Source organism: Mytilus galloprovincialis, chromosome 12 (assembly GCF_965363235.1).
Source record: "Mytilus galloprovincialis chromosome 12, xbMytGall1.hap1.1, whole genome shotgun sequence".
In the NCBI taxonomy this organism is placed as follows: domain Eukaryota; kingdom Metazoa; phylum Mollusca; class Bivalvia; order Mytilida; family Mytilidae; genus Mytilus; species Mytilus galloprovincialis.
In genome coordinates this window covers 58934164-58951983 of record NC_134849.1, presented here as the reverse complement: position 1 = coordinate 58951983, position 17820 = coordinate 58934164, and the positions used below count along the sequence as shown (strand labels likewise).

Below are 17820 nucleotides of genomic sequence, written 5' to 3'. Positions count from 1 at the left end.
TTATCTTTGAAAAGAAACGATGCATTCTGACTTTAAATAGACAACCAATCAGTGACCTGAATTCATGTGAACTATATTTAGCCCAAGGTAAACACTGACTTTTCACCCTTGTTTATCGTGACCGCGACTTTGCGAAAATACGTCTCTCGGCTGCCTGTAAACATTTGAAAAAGATATTATTTTCTTTTTGAATTTATATTTTTGTCAGTGAAGTAGCCGGCACTTGAAGCCACCGCAAACGGCGGATTTCCGCCGGCTACCGGCTTCAATGGAAAGCCCTGTGTCAGGTTTCTGCTGTCAAAAGGGATTCACATTTATATTGCAATAAAATATTCAGAAGGAGGTACAATCAGGTTACATTATATTTCTCTGGTTGCATAAGCAATGTACAACCCCCTGTACTGACAAATCGATATTGAAAGTACGGGATCCACCCCCAAGGCTTTCCATTGAAATTGAAGTAGAAGGCTGAATTAAAATTATAGGCGGCTGTAACATGCGTTCGGCGAAGCCGGACGTCCACCAAGCTGTAAGCTTGGTGCCTTACGACAGGGGGTCTGGGGGCCGCTCAAGGCCCCCAGAAGCTCTGCCATAAATAGAGCAAAATCCTGCATTCTCGCAATCTCCTGGCACCTAATTTCATCTTTCAAATGACCATTTTTTATGTATGAAATTAAAGAAAGAAAAAAAAATCTCAAAGAATTTTTTTTTTTTTATGTTATAGTTTTTTATTTTTATTTATTTATGCTTAAAATCATTTACTTTTAAAAAAGATTTATTTATATAATAATCCGGTTTGTTAAAAATCTTGATCGATTTATTTTGCAGAACTACGTGCATTTGTAAACAAATGACCCCCCCCCCCCCCTTTCTCTCTAAAGACTGGTACGCGTAACTAAAATTATACAATTATTTTTCAAGCATTGACAGAAAATTGATATATGATATCCTCTGATTTTCTCTTTTTTTTTGTAAACTGTTCAATAAGTCGGATACATAAATCATTTGGAAATGTTATTTATTTGAGGTCGAGTCGACAATATTCTACTTTCGTTTTTGACCTTGATTCTCTGAACACCACGTGGGCTTTGAAAAATGAACTTCAAAAGGTACTGTTTTCCAGATTCTGAACAATATGATCTACTACACTTTCTTTAATTTGACTGATATTATTCCATAACATAAGATTGTCATCCTATCTGATTGTCTTCACGTTTTAAAAGTAAAAATAGCCAACGAGTTAATGACCCTCGGAACGTCTCTATTGTTATCATTCAATGACCACCGGAACGTCTCTCTTGTTATCTTTGAAAAGAAACGATGCATTCTGACTTTAAATAGACAACCAATCAGTGACCTGAATTCATGTGAACTATATTTAGCCCAAGGTAAACACTGACTTTTCACCCTTGTTTATCGTGACCGCGACTTTGCGAAAATACGTCTCTCGGCTGCCTGTAAACATTTGAAAAAGATATTATTTTCTTTTTGAATTTATATTTTTGTCAGTGAAGTAGCCGGCACTTGAAGCCACCGCAAACGGCGGATTTCCGCCGGCTACCGGCTTCAATGGAAAGCCCTGCACCCCGAGTTATTTGTTCTATTTTAAAACTTGTACAAAATCAGTTCAAATTCTGGGAATCCGGGATGACATAGTCGAATCTGATTGGCTAAGATAGAATAGTGATGAGGGGATATTCCACTTTCTATTTTGGAAACGCCCAGAATTTTTTGTTACTAGTCCGTCGGGCATATTGGGTTACAAGTTTTGGTTGCCCGAGGCCTAAATACTGTAGTCCCGGGCGTCGGGCTAGTGGAATTTTTAACCCCTGAAGTGACGTATAAACCCAACGAGCCTGGTGTATATTTATTTTTAACTATAATTATATTTTACTATACAAATCCTTGATTATATGTTAATTACAAAATGTACTTACTTACCATGGTTTGCGCTTCATGTTATGATTTCCTGGATTGAGAGTTGCTAAGGGAGCGATTACTTGTCGGTTAATTAATTGTTGGTGTTTAGCGCTGTACGTTTTTGTTGGTGGTAGATAGCGTGTGTTGCGAGGAGAGATCTACGTGACTTCGGAAGGAACACTGGCAATCGGAAGCTGTTGAACCTAGTGTCCCTAATGGAAAGGTATAAGGCATTACTTTGAAATGTCAAGTACAATATAGGAAAATATTTGGAATTCATTCTATTATGAAATTTGTATGGCGTTCATTATCACTGAAGTGGAACTAGTATATATTTGTTTAGGGGCCAGCTGAGGGACGCCTCTGGGTGCAGGAATTTCTCGCTACATTAAAGACCTGTTGGTCACCTTCTGCTGTTGTTTTTTCTATGGTCGGGTTGTTGTCTCTTTGACACTTTCCCCATTTCCATTCTCAATTTTATTGTTCTTTTTTTAGATGGAATAACTACTCGAATATTGGGTGTTTAATGTGCAGTGTAAAACATAACTGGAAAACATATCACAATACCCTGTTATTCCCTTCCCTCAGATACATTATTCTGCTTGCGAGCAGAACGACGAATCTTTGTTCATGCAATTATGGAGGTCCTGAAATTTCCTAACTTTGATTGAAAAAAAAAGGTTCATGGCCTTCAAACCGATTGCAAAGACGCGTCGGACATACTGTACTTAATTTGAAGGAATTACGTCTTCTCTTTTAAAAAAAAGATCCCGAATCTACCACCCACTTTTTACATATTTCAGGAGATCTTAAAATTGAGTTATGAGGGTCTTTTAATACAATCACAATATCATTGGCCTATAATTCCTCTGTAATTTTTTATGGTGTCATGTGTTTGATTCAACATAAAAAGATAATATTATTGACAATATATACTTTGTTTTGCATTTTTTAACAAAAGGTGAATATCAGTGTAATGATAAATACAGTTGTATATATTCCAAACACGATGAAACAAACTCGTTAATATTAACATTATTGTTTGGCGGGAAATAAATATGTTCACATTCCCGCCATATTGTTGCCAACTGCGGTTGGTTTTTATAGAACAAATGATGATCACAAACAGACGTATTAATATTCTTACTTTGATTAATGTCATTTTAATATAAACATGTACATTCCTATACGAAAGATGCAACTTCATAGCGGAAACTTGTAAAATGCTGAACAGTTGAAATGGACTGGCTTAATCCATGTATCAATGTGAATATGTGATAAGAGTTTTAGTTACATTACAGGCTGCAAACCTTGAACTTTCCACATGCGACGCAAGTGCATTCGTACATAGATGGTTGAACACATACATGTATTTATATTTAGTTTGACCCTGCCAAAGCAACCGCACGTCGACGCGACGCGAGCACGCTACCGCCGAGGCGATTGAGCATATAAAATAAAAATCTTAAATGTATTTTTTTTTCCAATCTACAAATAAATCTGGAAAAAAACTGATTAAAAATGGCAGACCATTTCGTGTGGAAAAAACAGTGCCCAATCTAAAAGCCGATCTGAATCCATTTTGGATTTATTAAATCGCGTTCTATTAGCTTGAATTTTGAATCCCCTGTAATCAGATGGTTGAAAAGTGCATTTGGTATGGTAATAATAGCGACTCTACCGGCATCTTAATTCCGAGTGATCACCAAACAACCAGGTATTCAGAAAGGTTGCTGCTATTCAAAACTGATTGTCTTGTATGTGTCCATTTGATCTTTGTTGTATTGTCCCTACAAAATATCCAATTTCAAATAAGATATGTTTTGCATGGAAAGAAAAATATACTAGTCTGAATTAAATGAAGCAAAAATAGTGGTCTCGAAGTTTATAAATATTTTGCTCTGATTAAAATGCTTTTGACAGATAAAAAATACCCAGTTATAAAAAAATACAGTTAATATTTTCAAATTTTTTAACTTTTCGAGTTTTTTTTCATACCATGTTTATATGTGATATGTACATAATTTATATATGCCCGTTAAAAAAAGTATAAAACATTTTAATTATTTCACCCTCAACTGCACTGGAATGGTTACGAAATAAAACGAAAATAAAAATCGGTGACGATGATTCCGGTAGCCAATGTTTTAGTATATGCCTAGCAACCTTGATTGTGACATTCTAACTATAAAATGCTTCCTGTTTGCCAATTATCCTTGTCTAATCATATTTACAAAATGCGTCAATTTCACGCGTCATATTGACGGTAAGCTTTTTTCTTAGACCAAGGTTAAAGGGTCATTCAGACTGGCATTAATGCTTGTATAATACCTGTATGTATACAAGAGCAATATGTTTATCCTTTCTACTAGAAATTATCCCCTTTATAGCCTGTACTTTTGCTTTAAGTTGACAGCCATGCGTTCCAATTAAACGAACAACACTCAAATTTGATGTTTTTTGTGTGAATTAGTATCACTAACAACCTTGCACTAAATCTTACAGATTTTTTTTATTGGCCAACGTCTTTGTCACTTCCCTGATACATGTGATCTTTTATTTGTATAGGAAATTGTCACGTGGTAAGCTTGCCAATGTGACAGCAACCCAAAATCCGGACCAATAATCTGAGATAGGCTTTATGAAGTATTACTTGACCCTTGTGGGTGTAATTTTGCAATAAATATATATAAAAAAATATATGAATCTTTCGTAATATAATTTGATTTCAAAATGTTATAGCAGACAAGCAGACGTAAATCAATAACACACTGTTTTTTGGACTCCTGGTTTGGGGACAGAAGGATAAGGGATATGGCAGGTTGAACATTTTTACAAGCTCTGTATGTGCTCTCTCACGTAGGACAGTGACATAACAGGGGCGGATGCAGGAATTTTCGAAAGGGGGGGGTGCTAACCCAGGGCAAAGGGGGGGGGGGGGGGGTGCAGGGGGGTGCAAAACATATGTCCCGATACAAATGCATTGATCGGCAAAAATAAAGGGGGGTGCGCACCCCCGGAACCCCCCCCCCCCTGGATCCGCCACTGACATAAGAACACACAGAAGACAATTATTAGAAAAGGATATTGGTACTAAGCATTAAAACAAATAACAAAAACACAAAAACACAATGTACACATCGTAATAGTTCTAGCAGCCCAAGGCCATGCATTTTCATGTTGCAATATAGGTGGATGTTTTTTTTTTCTGCCATTTTCGAATGTACAGAATGAAAAAAAAATCATCCCTGTTCCTCTTCAGCGAGATAAGTATAATAACAGTTCAGATTTGTAATTGTCTTAAACACTGTGTTCCTCTTCAAATATCTAAATGCAAGTAACATATTTGCATTACATCTTGAAAGTTGATTTCTTAAAACGTTAGCACCACTTTAAAGTTTTGCCTGTGAAATTTCTTTTGAAAAGTTGAAAAAAAAACACATTGAGATCGACTCGTTAACAGTGCATCTGTTCTTTTCAAATATGCACTATAATTTTAATCTGCCGATTGTATATTGGGAAGATGAAAGACCGATATATATATAAAAGAACACTTATCTCGAACTTATATATGTAATACAATGGTTCGTTGTTTGGTGTATAAATACTGAAATAACTTACTAAACTAAAAGTGTATATGAGGGTGCACAGATGGGATTTATAAATAAATAAACTCATCATAAATTCCAGGACAATTAATTTTACACTTACGCCAGACGCGCGTTTTGTCTACAAAATACTCATCAGTGACGCTCGAATCAAAAAAATGTTTAAAAGGCCAAATAAATAAGAGCATTGAGGACCAAAAAATTCCCAAAAGTTTTGCCAAAATACAGCTACGGTAATCTATTCCTGAGGTAGAAAAGCCTTAGTTTTTCCAAAATTCAAAGTTTTGTTTACAGTTAATTATTATTATGAACATATCAATGATAACTTGAACACAGAATGGCTGACTACTGGGCTGGTGATACCCTCGGGAAAATAAATCTCCACCAGCAATGGCATCGACCCAGTGGTTGTAAATAAACTAATCATAGATACCAGGACAATTAATTTTACACTTACGCCAGACACAATTTTTAAGTTACAATATATGTGAAATATAGTTATATTGTTTATTATTTTGTATGCCACAAACTTAATGTTTAAAGTTTATATGGCAATAAATGGTTGAATTTGAATTTGAATATAATAATTGACAAATAATTGAATACACTTGGCCAAACGTTAAATAATGTTGTATCGTAATCAACGGGTTAAAAGGGAGAAAATGATCTTATAGAATAAAAAATATTATTGCATAGCAATATATAATATTTCCAACAGAAAGTAACTAAAAGTAAGCGTGCAATAAATTCTAATATTGCACTAGTGCAATAAATCTTCAAAATTCATGACGTCATCAACGACAAAATGTTAGTTTAAACCAACTTTTTACTTTCAAATATTATATTGCTATACAATAAAATGGTTATTGCATGAATATTGGGGAATATAGTCCCTCGTAGAACATATATTGAACTCGCAAGCTCGTGCAATATAAAATTCTACTCGGGACAATATTCCCCAATATTCATGCAATAACCCTATTATAATATAGAAATGAAGACATCCCGGGAGTTTTTATTCATATCAAAGTAGTAGGTTCGAAAAGGCCATTAAATGGCCCCCTTATTTAGCTTGAATTTAAAATTACGATTTATTGACCAATATTACAATGAATCATATACATTTTGTACATGTATAGCTCATCCAGTGACTAAATAGGAATTAAGTCCATTTGCTATAGGTTTCCTGACCCTAAATTTGTTTGAAATCTTGCTGATTTTGTCAAATTTTGCCAAAATCCCTTAATTTTACCTATTTCGGATGTAAAAATAAACGCTATAGAAAAAAAAAATGACAGAAATAGTTCTATATAACTTTTTCAACTTAAAACATTTTTTTTATTTTGTAACATTGAACTTGTTACGGTTGTGGCCTTTATCGAACTTAATATTCCTTTTAGAGGGCAGTGAAAATAATATATTCATTTCTATTGGTATTCCCCTCGCCCTAAAATATACTTTTCACGCAGAACTGCCGCATGATGTATTTCTAATATGCTTGTACGATTAATATTTAATATAAGAAGTTTAATCTTCAAATGGATTTCGTTTATTTTACCACACGAATTATCGATGTTCCTACAAAAAAAAGAGTAGATAACTTGCATATACAATTGTCCAGTAACAGATATTTCATACGGATTCATTCAAATAATCCGTTAGTTCTTTACAAAAGAAAAATCCGTATAAAGAGCGGGAAATCTAAATTTTAAGTGACATTCGGGATAAATGTGCATATGTAGGACCACCTAAATCTCTAAGGATGTTCGCTCCTTTTTTTTCCCTTTTTTTTAATTTGCCAGATATTCGGAATCCTTTGTGTTTAACCATGTAGTGTCATTAAAAAAGCCCACTGAACCCTCCTATTCTTTCCATAATTACATATTAAATACCATCTTTGAAAATCTTATATAAAATTATTGATGAGTTTTCATCTTTTTTTCCAAAGACAAAGGTGCCAATGTATCTAGAGAGAATTATTTCCCGCCATATTTTCATTGGCTTTTATCTCGAAAATAAGTACACGGAACATTAAGTGTCTTGATAATTTTTCCGATTCTTTATTCATAAATTATACTTAATTTCAATTTATAACAGTATTTTAAAAACCTTCATATTTTGAAACCAAAGTAGCGAACACTCTCACGCCGAAAAAAGGTCACACACAAGAAGAATTCATTTACGCACAACGTCCGCAACACTCGTCTTAGTAGAGCGAGATTAATCCTCCACATTCCGACCCTACACCATAATTAGATGGGCTATTTTTAGAATTTGAACAAAGTCATTGATTTTCATTTGTTTTCTTATGCAACATAATTATGATCTCTTATCTAACATTGTAATTATACCATCAATTATTTACAAGGTCAGTCTGTATAAGAAAATCGTCCAAAGACCTGATTTATAAATATCGACATGGCAAACAATGGTCGTGAAAAAAAGAAATTTAACTACTTAATGACAATTTTCTCTGAACCAACCCTGGTATCGGATTCTTAATTACAACAAGATGTTAATTAACGACGTTTTTCATATTGACTGAGAAATATCTTAAGCCTTGAGTCCTTGATAATTGACTTTTCCTTAATTGCAGTAAGAGCTTTTATTATTACATATTCGTTTTGAAATCATCTGCTTTCTGCTTTGGCATCTGTCCAGATTGTTAATAGACTGAACAGGAAGACAAGAACTTAAAAGCTAAAATGCCGGCTCACTTCAATAACAAAAAGAAACGTTCACACCTGAACAAATGCCGTATCCTAAACATAAATATTCTGGAAATTAAATTCAACTTCTGTTTGAACTACAACCTTTGACTCTCTCTATTAGATGGAACTTGTTTAGGGAAATAAAAACCTGTTGTATATTCCATCTGGGATATTACCACTGACATACATATTCTGGAAATTTAATTCAACATAAGTTTGAACTACATATGCAACCTTTGACTTTCTCTATTAGATGGAACTAGTTTTAGGGAAATAAAAACCTGTTGTATATTCGACCAGGGACATAACACTGACATTAATTCTTGTTTTATTGAAATGGAGATAGCTACTTATTCTACTTCCAGGAATTAAGGAATTAGACATGGATTGTATAGGAACCAAGGTACAGTTGTAACTGATACTTATTTTTTATCTTTCGTTTATTCATTTATTTGCAGTGGCGGATTCAGGAGGGTTCCGGGGCTTGGAACCTATCCCTATTTTTTAACAATCAATGACTTTTGAATGGGGACATATGGTTGACCCCCTTTTTATCCTTGGTTGGGACCCTCCCCTTTTTTAAAATGACTGGATCCGCCCCTGATTCGTTCATTTATTTTGCATTCATGTTTTGTTTTCTCTATTTATTTTCTAACATTTAGCGATACTTGTTATTGTCTTGATATTTGTATACTTGCAAAACTGGAAATAAAATTGAAGTTTTAACCTGTTCTTACGCGACCTTTACTAGGCCCGGTACTACACGGATCTGAAAAGACAATCAATTAATGTTGTAAATACAGTGTAATTGACTTGACTGAGTACTTCATTGTCCTAATCAATATCGTAAATCAAACACCGTGTAGATAGTACGCAAATTAACTGATAGAGCAAAAAATAAAATAAACAAACACACTCTCCAGTGTAACGAAATGAAAACAAACAAAACTGTCAAAGACATTAGAGATTCGAAACTTATCAAAGATGCCAGGTTTTTTAGGTCATAAAACAATTCAATTTAGTACCTATTACTTCTACATATCTTACTTTTTTGGTGCGAACTTTCATTGCGAGTCCTCGAAATCAACAATATGCGTTCACTTTAACAAAATGTCAATCAGTTGACACTCTGTTCGTGTAACCAACATATATACAAGTAGCAGATTAGGGCTTGCTCACACGTGATATCTATGTTTTATGAGTGACCAACAGAGCAGATGAGGGTTTGCTCAAAAGATATTTCTGTACTACATTTATGAGTCAACATGGGTGGACAATAGAGCCGCTAAGGGCTTTCTCTCTAGGAATCTCTCACGGTACTATGAGCCAACACGTGTGACCAACAGAGCCGATCAGGGCTTTCTCAAAACAATAATATTGTACTATGAGTCAACACGTGTGGACACCAGAGCCGCTGAGTGTTTGTTCACATGCTATCACGGTCTTACATGTATGAGTCACAACGTGTGACCAACCGAGTCGGTTATAGGTTCACATGAAATCTCTCTTCTATGAGTAAACACGTGTGACCAAACAATGCGGCTGAGAGCTTCACATGTAATCTCTCTTCTATCTGTCAACACGTGTGAACAACAAAGCCACTGAGGGCAAGCTGACATGGTACAATGTATATTTGTGCTGAGTCAACACATGTGAATAACAGAGCTGCTCAGGGCTAAGCCTTGCTCACATAGAAATCTCTCTACTTTATGGCAACACGTGTGACCAATAGAGCTACTGAGTGCTTGCTCACATGGTATTTTTCTAACTTCTCTTTTGCTAGTCTTTTGCTGACTGCTTTTCTTTCAAATAATCTTTTTGAGCAATTTATTCAGGGACTAAACTTAACGCTCGCCCAGTCGCCCATGGCGACCAGATTTTCAGCTGGGCGAATATATTTAGTCATCCTGATCGCCCAACTGGCGACTGTAAAAAATTTGAAGTAAATCCCATATTTCATAATTGAATAGTGTTTTCTCCTAAACTGTTCAATAAGCATTGCGAAAGGGATGTTTTCTAATTGTCCTCAGAGTCGTTACAAGCCTGTGTTAGACGGTAACTTGTCCCTGAATCGCTATTTACAAAAAATACTTAATGTAAAAACGAACGCAGTCTCGTAAATAAATATTCCAATATTAAGTTTGATATCCAATCTTCAATTTAAACTTATTGCAAAATATATTTTGATCAACACTGTAAGAGGATGGCTTGGATTGAAATAGTATTTATTAAAAAAAAAAACAGCCATATTGTCAGGTCATCAGGAAGTTGAAAAAAATTGAAGGGAGACAATTTTGGCAGGAAATAACCTAAAATAAATATTGTCAAATCTTATAATACATTTCTGGTGGCATTATAATTTAAATATTATAAGCTTTATTAAAAAAACTTTTGTTTCATACCATCAACATACATTTAAAGAAGAATTAGAGAAATTTATATTTGAACATAAACAAGACTGTACTTCCTGTTTTACTTCTTGTATTTATGATCCTCCTTACATGGGGGCACTTATAAAATGCTTTTAATTTTAACAATTGATGGAGAAAAAAGTAACAGTTCTAAGCTTCTGCAATATATGCAATGTATTGTTGCATCCCATCTCACCTGTTTTATTTATAAAACTCCTTACTTAGGAGCACTAGCACCCTTCTGCCCTGAAATTCAAGCTGGAACACCTGAACACTGTTAGTAAGTATATTAAAAGTTATTTTCAGTTTTATTTTCATTTAGTCTTTTTGTATAAAGATTGGTTGGGCTCCTAAAATTTCAATTGGGCCCCTGAAAAAAATATCTTAGGGGCCCAGCTGGCCCCTGGACAAAAACAGTTAAGTTTAGTCCCTGTTTATGCCTATCAACTTGAGCATTTGGAGTTAATGGTATTGAAGCATTACACAATACACATAAGTGTCACATTTACGGACCAATTTTACTGAACCAGAGAGGATACAAGTATCTAATCTTATTGCCGCTAGAAACGACTGGTTTCATTTTACATTTAACTTTTATTTTTATTTTGTGTCAAGGATAACACATTTCTTTTCAACCCCCGGATTTGTGAATTTGCTTCAACCTTTCTTATATAACTTTTAATTAAGATTTCATCCGTTCTCTTCGCTTTTTTTTTCTTGCAAGGCTTGATTAATGTTATGTTATCCTGGAATATTAAATTACTCAATAGTTACATATATATACGAAACAATCTGTTTTTCTAGATTATCAATAACTGCAGCACTGATAATTTGACTTATTGGTTATTTCTTGCAGGCGGCATTACGAGATATATTTTGAATCATGCATGTACGTCGTCGTGATTGAATTTAACGAAACAGAGAATTATGCAAAAAAAGTTCAGACTGAGAAAGGGCAAAACAAAAGAAGTGAAAATATGCCAAAAAATAAATATCGGAGAATTATGAGGATGCTGAAGTACACGGCTGAAAGTATTTGTCACGTTCATTTGTATTGCTCCTTATCGACCTCTTCTTATTTTCATATGAGTCGGGGTTCCCTCAGACACTTGCCAAAAACAAGAAAATCAAAGAAGCCAGATCATTTAATTTCACATTCAGATATATTGATGATGTAGTGTTCTTTCCATTAATAATGTAAAATAAAAAGAATAGAGCAGTGACAGACCCAGAAATTTTCATAACAGTGGACCCACTAAATGCCTAATATGGAGCCCACTCTAGTCATGATTCAGTGTTTCCTTATGTAAATAAAAAAAAGTCCCCCCTTTTTGGGCTCTACCCCTAAATCCGCACCTGTAGAAGTTGATGGGCAAAAGACATTTTTTCAAAAGAAAAAAGTATAGAAAATGAATGAATGGAACACCGAAGGATCCCAAATCCAGCGCCTCATATGAACGTTAAAGACAGAAAAAAAGGATCCCCAATCCAGCGCCTCATCTGAACGTTAAAGAAAGAAATAAAGGATCCACAATCCAGCGTGTCATTCGTACGTTAAATATAGAAATTAAGCGCCTAATATTTACGTTAAAGATAGAAATAAGGGATCATCAATCCAGCGCCTCATCTTTACGTTAAAGATATCTATAGGACCTTCTTTTACTTTAGGGGTCCCAACGAATAAAGAGCTACCATAAAACCTAACCCGAACCTAAAATATCCCATAACCTTACCATACCATGAATAAACCATAATTCGTAAAGTATAGGGACCCTTAAAGTAAGGCCAAAGATAGAAACAAGGCTCCCCAATCCAGCGCCTCATCTGTACGTTCAAGTTAAGGAACCAGATGTCATTGTTAGAAAAATCTATTACATATATTTATTAATAGTTAATACATTTTGTTAGATGCATTTTCAATTAGATATGATGTCAATCATACATGATTGACGTTGTAGCAACCTGCATGTAGCAGAAACAAATGCACGAGGGTCTTGATGAAGGGAGGAAATTGTATTTTTGTAATCTTTATGTTTAGGGTTAACATCTGAAGGAAAAATTAAATATATTGCTCGCGCCATTTTTTAAATACAATTAGTTATTGTATCAACAATCCATTAATTTAATTAAGGAATGACTGTAATATTTTTTCTGTCTATGAAGAAATGACATTAAAAAAAAAAAAATTTGGTGCACACTGAATAACGTGCGTAAATTCTATTTGAAACCGTAGAAAACCATGGAAAACGTTGATGACGTCACGGTCACATGACTAAATTATGTCTATGGGCTAATAACGTCAGCCAATCAGAAGACGCGTTACATCCAAAATTAAATTATTTTGAAAGAATATGGAGATGTTTTATGATTCACAACAATGAGGCACCTATCCACCAAAGTTTAAATGAAGTGGTACATGTAGTAATCAATTTAATAATGAGAGAAAATTATACCGTATTATCGGCTATAAAAAGCATCGAATTAAAAAAATAAACAATTCTGTATGTTATACATATACAGGCAAATTGAAGTTTAAAATAAAATTGAGAATGGAAATGGGGAATTATGTGTCAAAGCAACAACAATCCGACCATAGAGCAGACAACAGCCGAAGGCCACCAATGGGTCTTTAATATAGCGAGATTTGCATGCATACGGATTCAAAAGAGTTGAATTGTTGACTTGCAAGCCAATAGTTGATCATTAAGCCAATAATAGATAATTGATATTTTTTAGCTTATTTTGTCAAATTAGACTAAAAAAACTGCTAACAGCGAAATATCATTAAAAAATTCTGAGCTACAACATGTACATAAATGTTCATAATGAAATATTTATTTTTTGTCAATTTTGTAGCCAAAACTATTTATAAAATTCATCAACTCATGGGATTACAGCATACCTTGCTTCAAGGTATGCTGTAATTCCATACACATTCTGATTGAGACACTTACAATTATTACCGCCTGTACGAACGTCATCACATGTACTTGAATTACATAATTCAAGCAAAAAACAAATGTTACAGGTTGTAAGTTTCTAGACGGTTGAAATATACAACATGGAGGCCAAAGATGTTCTTGTCTTTGTTGCTTTGTCTTCTTGCTGGAAGATTTGGATGACCTAAAGTAATTAAAAAAAATAAAAATCTGAAAATCATGTTTGAAAGCTGTTTCTTTATCATACATTGGCTAGAGGTATAGGGGTTGGGGTTGAGATCTTACAAAACATGCTTAACCCCGCCGCATTTTTGCGCCTGTCTCAAGTCAGGAGCCTCTGGCCTTTGTTAGTCTTGTATGTTTTTTTTTTTAGTTCATTTATATTTTATTGAGTTTAGTATGACTGAACTCGTACACCTTCGGATTTTTGATTTTCTCGCTACATTGAAGAACCATTAGGGACATTCGGCTGTAATATGCCTTTTGGTCGGGTTGATGTCTTTTTGACATATTCCCCATTTCCATTCTCAATTTTATTTTATTTAAATATCTATTTTATTCAAACTTTGAACTAATTTTCATTTATCTTTATCTTAATTTTTGTCGAGCCTGCAACTTTTGTTGCAGAAAGCTCGACATAGGGATAGTGATCCGGCGGCGGCGGCGGCGGCGGCGGCGGCGGCGGTGTTAGCTAACTTCTTAAAAGCTTTATATTTAAGAAGGTGGAAGACCTGGATGCTTCATACTTTGTATATAGATGCCTCATGTTACGAAGTTTCCGTCAGTCACATGTCCAATGTCCTTGACCTCATTTTCATGGTTCAGTGACCACTTGAAAAAAAAATTCAATTTTTTTGTAATGTTGAATTCTCTCTTATTATAAGTAATAGGATAACTGTATTTGATATGTGCGTACCTTACAAGGTCCTCATGTCTGTCAGACAGTTTTCACTTGACCTCGACCTCATTTCATGGATCAGTGAACAAGGTTAAGTTTTGGTGGTCAAGTCCATATCTCAGATACTATAAGCAATAGGGCTAGTATATTCGGTGTATGGAAGGACTGTAAGGTGTACATGTCCAACTGGCAGGTGTCATCTGACCTTGACCTCATTTTCATGGTTCAGTGGTTATAGTTAAATTTTTGTGTTTTGGTCTGTTTTTTTCGTACTATATGCAATAGGTCTACTATATTTGTTATATGGAATGATTGTAAGGTGTACATGTCTAGCGGGCAGATGTCATGGGACCTTGACCTCATTTTCATGGTTCAGTGGTTATAGTTAAATTTTTGTGTTTTGGTCTTTTTTTTTTCATACTATATGCAATAGGTCTACTATATTTGTTGTATGGAATGATTGTAAGGTGTACATGTCTAGCGGGCAGATGTCATGTTACCTTGACCTCATTTTCATGGTTCAGTGGTCAAAGTTAAGTTTTTGAGTTTTGGTCTTTTTATCTAATACTATATGCCATAGGTCAACTATATTTGGTGTATGGAAATATTTTATGATCTTTATGTCAGTAGCGCAGGTTTCTTTTGACCCTGACCTCATTTTCACGGTTCATTGCACAGTGTTAAGTTTTTGTGTTTTGGTCTATTTTTCTTAAACTATAAGTAATAGGTCAACTATATATGTTGTATAGAAGCATTGTTAGCTGTACATGTCTGCCTGGCATGGTTCATCTGACCTTGACCTCATTTCCATGGTTCATTGGTTTTTGTTTAGTTATCTTGGTTAATGTTAAGTTCATGAGACAGTTGTAATAAAGCTTTATACTTAGGACTATCTACATAATATCAATGATTAGTATAGAAGGCGAGACATTTCAGCGTGTGCACTCTTGTTTAAACTATAAGCATAAATTACTTTACAGTTTGATTGTAAAATATTTTTTGGTGGTAAAAATATGCGTCAAATTAAATGAACATGTATCTGTATTTTATTATGAGTGCATGGCATATATTTGAAAATATGAAACAAATTTAATAATAGACACAGCCTAATAACGAAATAATGCTAAGCAATATGACGCAATAAAAAATATTTTATGAACTATCAACTGTATCACTTGAAAAGAAATAAAACTCATAAACTCCGCCCAAATTGCACATAATACATGTATGTTTGCTTATTAATAAGAAAATCACGTACAAGATAAGTGTGTAAAGATCTTTATAAAATGTGAGATTTTACTTGAAAATCAAATGATAAGAATTTCCAGAAATTCGTGATTTTGGTTTAGTATGTTGTATATTCAAGTTAAAGTAGTTTGATGTGAAGCAGACATGACATCACAACTCAAATTCCCAATGTCTGCACAGAATATGATGAAAAGAAATATCCAAAATATGACCTTTTATGAGCTATTGAAGTCTTCAATGAGATATGGGCAAAATCTTTCACCCTGTATCACAATATTTAACTATTGGCGGATCCAGAAATGTTCACAAGTGGGGGCTCACTGACTACATAAGAGGGAACCCGCTTTAGTCATGCTTTAATGATTCCCTATAATCAACCAAATTTTTTCCCACAAAAGGGGGAGGGGCTGACCCCCTGGACTCCCCTAAATCCGCCTGTGATAACAAGCCAAGGAGTCCGAATATCTGACAAAAATGCATAGGTCTCACGGTCATAAAACTTTCGAGCATGATTTTTGTCTCGAAAATCAACCAATCAAATTGCTGGATGTCATGTTTCGAGCATGATTTTTGTGCTCCGAGCACTGAGCAAAGTTTTATGCCTTCCTTAAGAGAACCATAGTAAAGCGCCGATGTCATGTTTAAGTTCGAGCTTTATTTATATTTTATGTAGTTTGTGTAAAGTTGTGATTTTACTGGAAATTCATTGAGAATGAGGATATAAAAAAGACGATTTTACATAGTTATGCTCGGCTTTTACCATAAGGCATTTATAATTACCCTTGTACGTCCGAACGACCGGAAGTACGTCCCAAAATATGTTTCTGTTCTCTAACTTAAGGTTGCCTGCAATATCCCACAGGTATTTCCGGATGAAATCATAAAATTTGATTTGATTTGTGACTTGAAAACTCTACAAATGATCCTTGTTGAATGCTTTTATAATGTTTGCAAACATGGAATCAATTGTGATATAACTTGTAGCTCAAATTGAACTCGCCGATCGAATCAAGTTTAACATATCTTATTTATGGAAGGTCATCTCCAAATTGTCCATACTGGGTCAGTCCGACTTAGTGAAGACATTAGGACCAATGAGCTTCTCAAAAAATTCGTGTTGGGACCAGATGGCTCTTCAAATAGTCAATATAAAGTTCCGATTGAATGAAAACGATGTGGTCGCAGTGCTCTTTAAAAGTCTTCATTGTTTTCCGATCGAATGAAAACATTTGGATCGGAGGGCTCTTAAATGGTCCGTATTGGGTTCCGATTTAGTGAAAATATTGGGACCAGGGATCTTTTCAAATAGTCCATTTCGGGTTCCAATTGAGTTGAAGCATTGGGTATTTCTTTAATATTTTTTTTTAATTTGTAAGGGTTTATAGATGAAGGAAGATGTGGTATGAGTGCCAATGAGACAAATATCCATCCAAGTAACAATTTATAAAAGTAAACCATTATACGGCCTTCAACACGGAGCTTTGGCTCAGACCGAACAGCAAGCTATAAATATGTTTATTATTCCAAAAGTCTTTTAAACCAACTGTTTCAAACGGTAGGTCATGCACTTATATGTACGAAGATGTAAGTTCTTTCCACACATTTGCGAGTATATAGATAATTAAGGTAATCAAACGCACCTTAGCTTAAATTATATATTGGAAAACATTGGTAAATGGCCGTTATGGTAACATCAATTTTTTTATATGCTGAAAATGGAAAAAAAAACAACATTTGCCCTACAAATGATGCTTTGATCATTGCATCGCTTTGTAATTAACGTGTTATTTATATTTCTCTTTTGTGTTAACACTAACCATAAACAATGCAAAATATACCGAATTCATATTTGAGGGGGTCTGGATTGGGATAACAGAATAGAGAATAATAAAAGGAAAAAAAAAAAAAGAATTGACAAAAAATGAAGAGAATAAAGAATGTAGGGTTCTTAAATATAATATGTATAAAGAAAAATGGTCAACAAATATTAAAGAATTGAGAAAGTTGACCTAAAAAATATGAAGAATTTATAAATGAAGGAATTCCCTTCTAGTCCCTCAATATTTATATAATTATCTTTATGTT

General features: G+C 34.3%; 1 protein-coding gene across 2 annotated transcripts in view; it reads left to right on the top strand.

The window, feature by feature from the left end:
• Positions 1-17820, top strand: part of LOC143054394 (neo-calmodulin-like) — a 121095-nt gene that overhangs the window by 31576 nt on the left and 71699 nt on the right. The window contains exon 1 of one of the 2 annotated variants that reach the window (XM_076227403.1): positions 8196-8642. The exons of the other annotated variant lie outside the window; for it this stretch is intronic. Within the exon in view, the coding sequence (XP_076083518.1) occupies positions 8622-8642 (21 nt within the window). The 5' untranslated portion in view covers positions 8196-8621. Of the gene's footprint in view, positions 1-8195; positions 8643-17820 lie in introns of those variants that run through there. 2 annotated transcript variants of the gene reach the window in all.